The following is a 10,920-nucleotide window of genomic DNA, read 5'->3' as shown; positions in this document are numbered from 1 at the left end:
TTGATAAATCACGAACAAATCATAAAAACATAAGGCTAATATTAATACTATAAGTTTTTTAATAGACAACCACTCAAAAAGGATGCAAGTCAACTTTGACTTTTGCAGTCAAAAGCATCACCTTTCGAAACTTACAGAGAAAATACAAAAAAATGGCTAGTTATGCTTTCATCATTTTTTGAATTTACCCACACAATTAAAGACTTGTACTTTTTGTTCAAATCCAAAAAAGGCAACTTCTGACACCAATAACTATTATAGTCTAGAGTAAAATTATGACATTAATCCATAAAATAATGCATTTAGTAAAGATCAACTATTTAGTAAACTCGATAACAGTACATGAAATATGACTTTTTGGGCTTCAAAGTCTAAATAAATGTATTTTTCCATATAATCCTAAACTTTCAACCATCCTTTTTAATCTCTTACCAATAGAAACTCAAATTATTCATTGAACTTGTAAGATCTATATAAATGCATACTTTATGACGTTTATGGATTTATTTTCATTATTCTTTTTGTTTTCTCAACTCTCACAAAATAGAAGGTTAATTGGTTTTACCTTAATTGATATAACAATCTATGTTAATTAAACTTATAAAATTTCCTTAGAAACCTTTTTGGAACAAACAAATTATAACCTAATAAGGCACAGAAAAGCAAATCAACATTAAATTGCACTCCAGGCAGTCCTACAACTTCCCAACCATCATTAGAACTGTCTATTGGAGCTAAAAAGCAAATCAAGATTAAAAGCACTCCAGACAATTGCACTATTGATGTACTAAATCTAAAAAAAGGTGGTCAATTTGCTCAATAGGACTATCCATTATCTATTCTTTTTTAATTATCCCCAAACAAAGAGGTACAATGACCATTTTCTAAAATTCAACCTAAAAAAAATATTCACCATCTGTTGAGAAAACACTTTTTAATATTAGAGCATTCATTATCCACTTATCATGAAAAATCAATATCTCAATAGAATTGAACAGTTGATCAAAATTTTGAAGGAACGAAAAAAGACAATATGAAAATAGCATCAGACCGTCCTGTACCATGGTTGCCCAAATCACCAAGTAACCAACAGACTAAATGAAACCTGGAACCAAAAATTAGAAAAAGAGTAAATGTTGATGTTATGACTTTATCTTATAGCAAATGATGGAAAAACTCATATCAAATCCTTACAAGCCTAAATATTTGTATGCATATGACACAGGAAATAAGAGAAATCTGTTAATGAAAAACAGGCTTGAATGAAAAACAATCAAATATGGTGACAAAACACTTCAATTTATATTTCAAATAATGAAACCACAGTGATTAAGCATAAAAAGGGCATAACTTCGATGAAATCCGTGAAAGAACTATGCATGTTAACTGAAATAAAATAGCATTCAGGGAAAAATAGATTATACCCTTCAGTTATTGGGGTACCCTTTATTTACTTCTTTGGGATGATTCTTTCAATAAGCAAATTGCACAAACTATTTCCATTTCTACCCTTTTTCATCCCTACATAACATCTCTAGAACCTGACATGAATAAAATCAAAAAAAAAAATCTAAATGTTTTCTTGTTAATGGTACATGAAACATCTTTAACTTGCAATTAAAAAAAATAATTAAAGCAAGATACTCAAATCGAATGATAACAGATCTGAGAACCAACACTTACAAAAACATCCAGATTGTTCACTGAAAGCTATGAAATGTGTTCTTGAAGGAAACATTTTCTGATCAGAAATCAGAATACAAAAAACAAAACCTAGGAACCAACATTGTAGGAAAAACCTCTGCTTTCTTTTATCCACAAAAAAAAAACATCAATACCCTTACATATTCAAAACCCTAAAAGGAATTACACAAAAAAAAACTCGTTATTACATGAAATTGATTGAAAACAAGGAAAAAAATGAAGACCACGAACCTGGTTATAAGAAATGACGTTTTCCGTACAAATTGAACCTAGTTCAAATAACATAAATCTATTTAGGGCTAAAAATCGAACTTGGTTCAAGATTTTGAACTAAATGTGTGTGTGAGAGAAAGATAGAGATTGTCATTGATTTCGCTTCCCTCCTTTTAGCATCGTTTGTTTTTTGTTCTTGAGTAGGTTGTGATGATTGTTCGGTGGTGGCCTTGATGGATGGTTGTGATGGTGAAATAGCAGTTATAAAAGTGTAGCAGTCGTGCTGATCATGGCGGAGCAGGGGAGAGGCTGTTGGCGAAGACTTAGGGTTTTGTTTAGATATGGGGAGCGAATTCTATCGATAGGCACAAAAATATTCAAATCTTGAAATGGGATGAGGGTTTTCTGATGTGATAACCCTATCTTCGATGAATTGGGAACTGCAAATAATCCATTATATTAGGAGATTTGATGTATATATGAAGCCCATCGAATTTTAAAATTGGAATGTATCAAGATTTATGAAATCTTGCTAATAAATAGAATTCAAACTATTTTCCCTGATTTGTTTGGATAAACAATCTCTAATCGGTAATTGAGGAATGTATGCAAATTTTGTGGGATTTGAATTTGATTGATCTTAAGGTAGACTCAAAATGAGCGGGAATGTAAAACATAAGGTGAACTAAAACATGACACGTGGCATGAAAGAGGTGTAGAAAGAAGACATGTGGCTCCTTAAAGAGTCTTTTATTTTTTGGGAACAACAAATCTATTAACTACTCCCGAAATCACTTATGTCCCTACCAACACTTGAACTTCAAGAAATGAGGGCAACACCGGATACCACTGTGCTAGAAGCCCTTTGGCTCCTCGATTACAGGTAAGAGGGAGTGAGGCAGTGTGTTGTGAATAGTTGAAGAGCAGGCAAGTGGGTGAAGTCAATAACAGAGTAAGAAAATCAAAATTGGAGAATGGAAATCGAACATACTAAATCATAAAAATCACTAGATTGTACTCAATGACTCCTACCAATGAAGAGCAGGCAAGTGCGTTCCAAGTCTTGTAGATTGAATAACCAACAGGTTTGTATTTCCATCTTGTTTTCACTATTTTTTATTATTGTTTTCACTTTATTTTCCGTTACCAATTTCTCACGGTTGTTGTATATGTTCTGCGAACCACAAGAATGCTGTCAATTTAAGGGATAATTAGGTTTAGGGTTTTTGTTTGTTTCGATTTAAGAATGTGATGTTTATATCCTTTCATAGTTTGAACTTGGTGTTGTTAAATTAATAGTTAAGAGATTTTAAAGAATTAGGTTTTGAATAATGTATATGTTAGTTGTTAACAGATTCTTAAAGAAATAGATGTGCTTGAATTTAACAGTTAACATATTTTTCATTTTTTTAGTGTTATTAATTATTTCAAGAATGAAATGTATTTTTTTTTTTCAAAATGGTAAGAAATTAATAAAAATTTTCATTGTTGTGATGTAATTCTGTTAAGAATGTATCTCAAGAATGAAATCAAAATCTGTCAAAGAATATGCATTTTCGAAAACTTTTCTCCTACATATTTTTGTTTTTTGCAAAAACAAAATATATTAAATAAATACCTAAAAATCTGGATTTTGATCATTTTGTTGCCTGAAATAAGGATATACAAAATGTACATGTTATCTTTTATATTGATTTGAAATCTGAATTCTTAAAAAAAAAATTAATAAATACAATCATATTTTTTTCGAAATGATTCTTGTTTTGTATTCCACTCCTTTTGTTTTAATTCATTCCTTTTTATTAATTTTATTTAGGATTTTATTTCAAAAACTGATTTAGTGCTTTGATGCATGTTAATTCGTAAACCAAGGCGACAGTTTGCTCAAAATTCGTATAGGTCCAAACATGTTAATTTCTAAGTTGTGATTATTGAGATTCAAGTATCGAGGGTTTAACGAATTGATTTTCACAAATCCCATTCGTTCTTTATAACAAATGGCCATGGATTCATCAGATTTTAGTAGGATCATACAAAGTACTGCATTAATTTCCATGCTTTCCAGAAAAAGCGAAAGAAACAAGATCACAAGTGGATTACTCAGTTTTTGTTATTGGAAGACAAATTGCAATCGTACAACAATGCAAAGTGAAATTCTTAAAACAAGATCACGATCAAATAAAATGAATCTACAAGTGTTACCTGAATCAATTTCCCAACAAGCTGATTCCATTAAAACTCAGATCGATCTGGAACAGTAGCAACCAGTACAGTACCAATAGGAATATCATCAAATCCGTCGCCATCACCTGATTCCTCTGCTGGCTTTGGTAGAGCAAGAACCTCGCGAATTCCATGAACCACAAACGAATCACCGTAGTACATGTCCGGGAAAGTAACTGAAGCTTCGTTCACCTTAAACGTGCCTCCAGATCTATGAATTGTGATTTTGAATCCGTCCAAATAGGTATCCAAACTTGTTCCATCATCGACGCTAATGAGATCTCTCCACGAAATCTTACAAGGCAAAACATGTCGGAGAAACAGAGATGGATAATCAGGAAACCGACCGGAATAATCAACCATCACTTCATCAATAGGAGCAAAAATAGTCAGTGTAGCTTGACCTAGAAACCCTAGGAGTTGTAGATTGAGAAACGACGCCATTACAGAGTATCCTCTAGATATCAACAGGTTAGCACCATCGTGGAAGGAGAAATTACTGTAACCTCCGAACGACGCCGTACAATGATCTAGCCTAACGCTTTGCACCGGAGGATCTGGAATAGTGAAGTTTGGATCGAAAAAGTTGTCGATAGCGAAGACGATTAACGATCCATCGTCAAAAATCGGAGATCCAACGATTTTGACGTTGTTTAGTGAAACCTGATCGGAGGATTGAGATGTAGTGACTGTTAGAAAGGTGGCGAAGGACATGGTGGGGATTTTGGTGCCGTATGGGAGGGAACGGATGCTTGAGAGTGAGAATGCTAACGGGGAGAAGTGGAATTGGAGGGTGGCGAGAGATGGTTGGCCGTAGTCAGCGAAGGCAGAGTCCGGTGGAGTGAAGATGGTGGCGGAGTTACGGTAAGAAAGCAAAACGTCGGAGACGAGATTTAGCGTTAAGGACATTGCGACATAGCCGGAATTAGAGAGAGTATCCGCAGCGTTAGTGATAGTTTCCGTTGGGAGCGCGGAGGTGAGATGGAATATGATTAGTAGGGAAGCTGCTGCGAGAATTGCCGTCTGTTTCACCGCCATTGACGAGCAGTCTGTGAATCTGGTGGTGGTGGTGGTGGTAGGAGGTTGTTGATGATACTTGATGGTGATTCGACGTGATGGAGAATGGGGTTTACATGTAGAGGCTTTTTGGCGGGAAGATTTGTTACAATAAATAAATAAAATAGATTAAATTGATAAATAAAATGTTTTTTTTTTATGAGACTAGATTGTAACTCCTAATCTCCTATATTGATAGGGATGACAAAAAAGCCCGAACCCGATGGGGAAACCCGAAACCCGATCATTTCGGGTCGGGTAACGGGTCGTTATCGGGTTTTTTATCGGGTTCGGGGCAGGGAGTGGGTTATCCTCGCCCCGACCCGCCCCGCCCCGATTATATATATATATATATATATATATATATATATATATATATATATATATATATATATATATATAATGTTCAAAATTTTTTGTTGTTAATTGTACGTGTTCAAATATAAAATACTTATGTAGACAATTTTTTTAGTTATTAACAATCTGGTGTTAATGATCATTTTTATGTGTTTTGACGTATTAAACATAACTTAAATCAAATAATTTTTAATATAACGTCCAATTTATTTTATTAAAGTGATGCATCATGTTTTTAATTTAAAAGAGTTGCTAGAACATTTATATTTTATAAGACATTGGGGTACCCCAAAAGAGAATAAAGATTTCGTTATCAATTATTGTAAACCCGATAAGATACCCGAAACCCGACGGGGAAACCCGAAACCCAATGGGGCGCCCTGATAAGATACCCGAAAGTTATCGGGGCGGGTTTGGGAATCCATGCCCCGCCCCGAACCCGCCCCATTGCCATTCCTATATATTGATGAAAATATGAAGTTTTACTTTTAATCAAAACAATAATACAATTATATTAGACTCAACTGCACAAATAATCCCTGTGGTATGTCAAAAATTGTCACTTTAGTCCAAAAAGGTTTGGACTAGCACCAGAGGTCCAAAGTTTTTATTTTGTTGTATATTTGGTCCTATTTGTTTTGATTTTTTTAAAAATACCGATTTTGCCCTTGGTATTTTCTTTTTTTGTTTTTTTTATTAATTTTATTTATTAAACAAAATACAGTAAAAAAGAAAATATAAACATCAACCCCTTTGTCTTTCTTTTTTTATTTCTGTGAACACCCCTTTGTCACTTAGCACAACATCACCCATCAAGAAAAATCACCACCACCACCAGAAGCCACCTCCGGTAGCACGCCCACTACCACCTGAAGTTGCCACCGGTAGGAGGGAGATGAAAAGACACAAATCCAACGAAGAAATAAACCCTCAGATCCACATCTTTGTTGTTTTAGTCGTTTTAGATGCATCAGGAAAAAAAATACGCATGTTTTAGTCCTTTCAGATCCACATCCGACAAAGAAAAAAATTACCGGTCAACAGCAGCAACAAAACCACCACCACCAAAAGCCGCCGTTGTCGTCAGAGAAGAAGTGAAACGCAGAGACACATGTGAACTAGGGTTTGCAAACCCTAAACCACTTCAGACCTGTGAGAGAGAGACCGAGAACAGCGTTAGGGTTGCTATAAGAGGTGGCTCTAACGGTGGGTTTTCAGCACCAACGAAGAGGCTCCGACGAGTGCGAAGATCCAGATCCAACGAGTGCGAAGAGATAGTGTTTCGGGAAATAGATCTGGAGACCGACGACCTTCATGGTTTCGTTATGGGTAGGAGGAGGTGTTTCGATGAGAAATGTGAGGTTCCGACAAACAGATCTAGAGACCGGCAAGAGTTTCTCACTCTCTCCCCCAACTTCCTTTCTCTTTCACACTCTCTATCTTAATGAGGTCCGATTGGATTTGAAAATCGAGCCACCAGAACTCCGACGACCAGAACTCAAACTTGAGGAGATATGTGGAGGCGGCGAGCTAAAGTGGAGATGGTCACCGGTGGTGGCGGTGGTGATGTTTACCGGAGGCAATAAAGATGAAGAATGGGAAAGAAGAGTAGCAGCATAAAGAGAAGGGGGGATAACACGTTTTTCTGTCTTTTTTTTTTTAATTTTAAATCAGAAATAAAAAATAAAAAATAGAAAATTAAATTAACAAGGGCAAATATGTCATTTTAAAAAGATTCAAAATAGATAGGACCAAACTCGCAACAAAATCAAAGTTTTGGACCGGTGGTGCTAGTCCAAACTTTTTTGGACCAAAGTGGCAATTTTCGACATACCACAGGGACCATTTGTGTAGTTTAGTCATTATATTATGTTTGATTGTTTAACTAAACAAATTAAAATTAAGTATTTATGTTTGGTTTTTATTAAATAAATAAATATAAATAAATTTCTAGCCAGTGCTTCGTTGAATTTTTGATTTGTATACAACTCTAAGTTGGGATATAAAAATGGTCTCAAGAATCGAATGAATGGTTGTGTAAATATGTTAGTAGTTAGCAGTGGTTAGAAGTACACAAAAGACATCTCACCAAGGGTGGAACACAAATGGTTAATGACCTAGAAAGGTAACAAACTTTTGTCTTTGTCCACATTTAAGTAATCATGTTTTTTTCATTCATATTTGACCATTGAACTTGTTTGACATGTTCAAAATAGGGTAATATGACCGGTAATTACAGTAATATTACCCTATTATGAACATGTCAAACAAGTTTATTGGTCAAATATGTACGAAAAAAACATGATTACACAAATACAGACAAAAACCAAAGTTTCTTACCTGTTTTGGTAATACTGGACAAGAACCGTCTTAGGAACTGTGGCCCTAGGATCAGACTCTGACAGTCAATGAACAATTAGGTTAGGCTTGATCCAACCCAGTTTAGTCCCGGCTAGTCATGGGTTAAGCTGTGTTGATCAGTCTTTAAAACACATACAACCTAGCCCCTTAAGACAGTTGGCCCAAAACTTAACCATCTCCTCATACACAAGACCGGACAACCCAATTTCATTTCACATCAATGGATCTTATGTGTAACGACCGAAAAATTTCAACCAATTTAAACTTTTCAAAAACACCCTGATTTCATTAATTCATTACAAAAAGGTTTTCATTACAGTTAAATTAAAGTATTCCCAGAATCTCATCACAACATAACATGATGAGCGGTACGATCACGCCTTCGCCTTGCCATGGTCTCCTGAAGAACCTGAAAAACATAAAACCACAACTGTAAGCCCGAAAGCTTAGTGAGATATCCCCAAAATACCAACCACATATACCATACACGCATAACATGCCATAACATATCCGATCACAGAACAACCATGCACTTCGGGTCTACTGTGTGACTGGTTCGCCGCACCGGCCAACAGTCCACCTGGTCCACCCTCCGAGTCTAGCCATATACATCGAGTCTACAGTGTGATTGGTCCGCCCGTACCGGGCCTTCAATCCACCCGGTCCACTCTCTGAGTCTACAATATGACTGGTCCGCCCGCGCCGGGCCTTCAGTTGGCCTGGTCCACTCTACGAGCCTAGGCACGTCTGGTCCGCCCTCTTGGGGCCTACAGCCTATCCGGACCGCTCGCTGGGCCTTCGGGACAACCGGTCCGCCCTGGGTATCTTGGCCTACAACACAAAGCAGGACCCGCCTCAACCCAACCCCAGTCCAAACAACCATGTGCACATAGACATACAATCATATAACAATTCACAGTCAACAAACCGATCAAACAGATCGCATAACATATCATCATCCTAACCAGGATACCGACCTAACCGGTCACTAGCATAGCATCACCCTACATCTCAGGATACCGACCTCAACCAGGTCTCTAACATATACCATCCTAGCTACCAGGATGCAACATATCAAAGCAATAACATACAACAAATACCCGGATCTCAATCCGATAAAGGGCCGGCCTTGGTGCCTTAGACCCTGTTGATATAGTGAGGATAACTCACCTCGAAACTGCCGGCTGAAAAGATAAGATCCCGCTGCTCCAAACACGAACTCCTCCACTGAACAACACCAAAGTACTGAGCTCAAAACAATATCCAACAATTACCAAAATGCCCCTGGAAATCACTGGTCAACCCTTGGTCAAAGTCAAAGTCAACCCCTGACTGACTCTACTCGCCGAGTCAACCTGATGACTCGCGGAGTCCCCATACTCAGAATTTCCCCAATCCGCGACTCAACTCGCCGAGTCCAACAACTCTGAGTCCACTCACACACGACTCACCGAGTCATCCCTTGACTCACCGATTCTTGGCTCAACCAGAAAAGATTGGGACTCTTCGACAAGACTCGCCGAGTCCAAGAACAGACTCGTTGAGTCTAAGGCTATCTCCAACTTACTCGCCGAGTTGTTCTTCCAACTCGCTGAGTTCCAGGCCATCTTTATCCAACTCGTCGAGTTGTTCTTCCAGCTCGCCGAGTTCCAGCCTATCTTCAAGCAACTCGCCGATTCCACCCATGTGACTCGCCGAGTACCACCGGGTCTGAATCCATACCGAGGCTTTCCAAGCCATGCAGATGATCCAAACCATAGATCTACCCATCCTAAGGCCATCCATCACGTAAAGTGGCAAACTTTACGTGAATCCAAGGAGATCTAGGCATTTTCACTCTAGGGTTTGGGTTTAGGACAAGATAGCTCCTTCAATCACTCAAAAACAGGGACTTTTATGCATTCTAACCCTTCTCCATTCCAGATCTGAGGTAGCAACCTTAGATCTAACCTCTAAACTCCAATACACCAAAGGATATGATCTCTAACACCTCCAAAATGATGAATCTAGATAATAGCAGCTCAAACAATGAAATAATACCTCAAAAGGAAGCTCCAAGAGAAGATTAATCCGGATCCTTGCAAAGCCCTTTGATCCAAGTCTCTTCTCCTTCAAGATTTCTTCAACAACCACTTCTCCAAGCTCCAATTGCACTCTAATCCCTCACAATCACGTCTTACGGCTATTTGGACTTCAACAGAGGGTAGAGAGGCTGGGGAGAGGGTATAATGTTCTTTATATAGGGCTCATCCTCCGGATTTAGGGTTTTCTCCACTCAGCGCCTACCCGCCGAGTCCATCTGCTGACTCGCCGATTCGGCCACATAACACGCGACCAAAGTCGCGACCTTACTCGCCGAGTCCCCCCCATGGACTCGCCGAGTTCCCCTTCCCAACTTACTCTTTTAGACCTTCAACTTTACTCTTGATATTCCGGGTTGTTACATTATGACTACTTGCTCTTAATATAAAGAACCCAATATTACCAAAATAGGTAAGGAACTTTGGTTTTTGTCCAAATTTAGGTAACCATGTTTTTTCCGTACACATTTTACCAGTAAACTTGTTTGACCTGTTCATAATAGGATAATGTTACCGCTAATTACCGGTCATATTACCATATTTTGAACGGGTCAAACAAGTTCAATGGTCAAATATGAATGAAAAAAACATGGTTACCTTAATGTGGACAAAGACCAAAGTTCGTTCCCTTTCTAGGTCATTCCGAACACAAACACAATAACTAAGGTGTTGAAATTAAAATTTCAAAACAAACCTATATATACCAAAGAATTGGTTCAAAATTATGACATCAAAATTTAAAAAAAAAAAAGAAAAAAGAAAAAATAACTAATAACAAATATTGTTATATGCTCTTCAAATTTGTATTTTTGAAGTATTGCATAATTGTTTCTAAACTAATTTTTTCAATATATTCACTTTCAACAATAATATTAGATGTTGGTATTTTCATCCAAAACAACATTTTGATGGTAATTAATAGAAC

The 10,920-nt window shown here is 37.2% G+C and overlaps 1 protein-coding gene across 1 annotated transcript; it reads right to left on the bottom strand.

Moving 5' to 3' along the window:
* Nucleotides 1-919: 919 nt before the first annotated feature.
* LOC145068922 (putative fasciclin-like arabinogalactan protein 20) lies at nucleotides 920-5,387 on the bottom strand. The gene is made up of 2 exons (XM_079015893.1): nucleotides 4,120-5,387; nucleotides 920-1,105 (listed from the first exon to the last, which is right to left on the bottom strand). Exon 1 carries the CDS (start codon nucleotides 5,176-5,178, stop codon nucleotides 4,150-4,152), a length of 1,029 nt encoding a protein of 342 aa, XP_078872019.1. The 5' UTR covers nucleotides 5,179-5,387; the 3' UTR covers nucleotides 920-1,105; nucleotides 4,120-4,149.
* Nucleotides 5,388-10,920: the final 5,533 nt, after the last annotated feature.

The sequence above is a fragment of the Lactuca serriola genome, chromosome 8 (genome assembly GCF_051521515.1).
Source record: "Lactuca serriola cultivar US96UC23 chromosome 8, Lser_US96UC23_V15, whole genome shotgun sequence".
NCBI lineage: Eukaryota > Viridiplantae > Streptophyta > Magnoliopsida > Asterales > Asteraceae > Lactuca > Lactuca serriola.
This window is presented reverse-complemented; position numbering and strand designations above follow the sequence as displayed.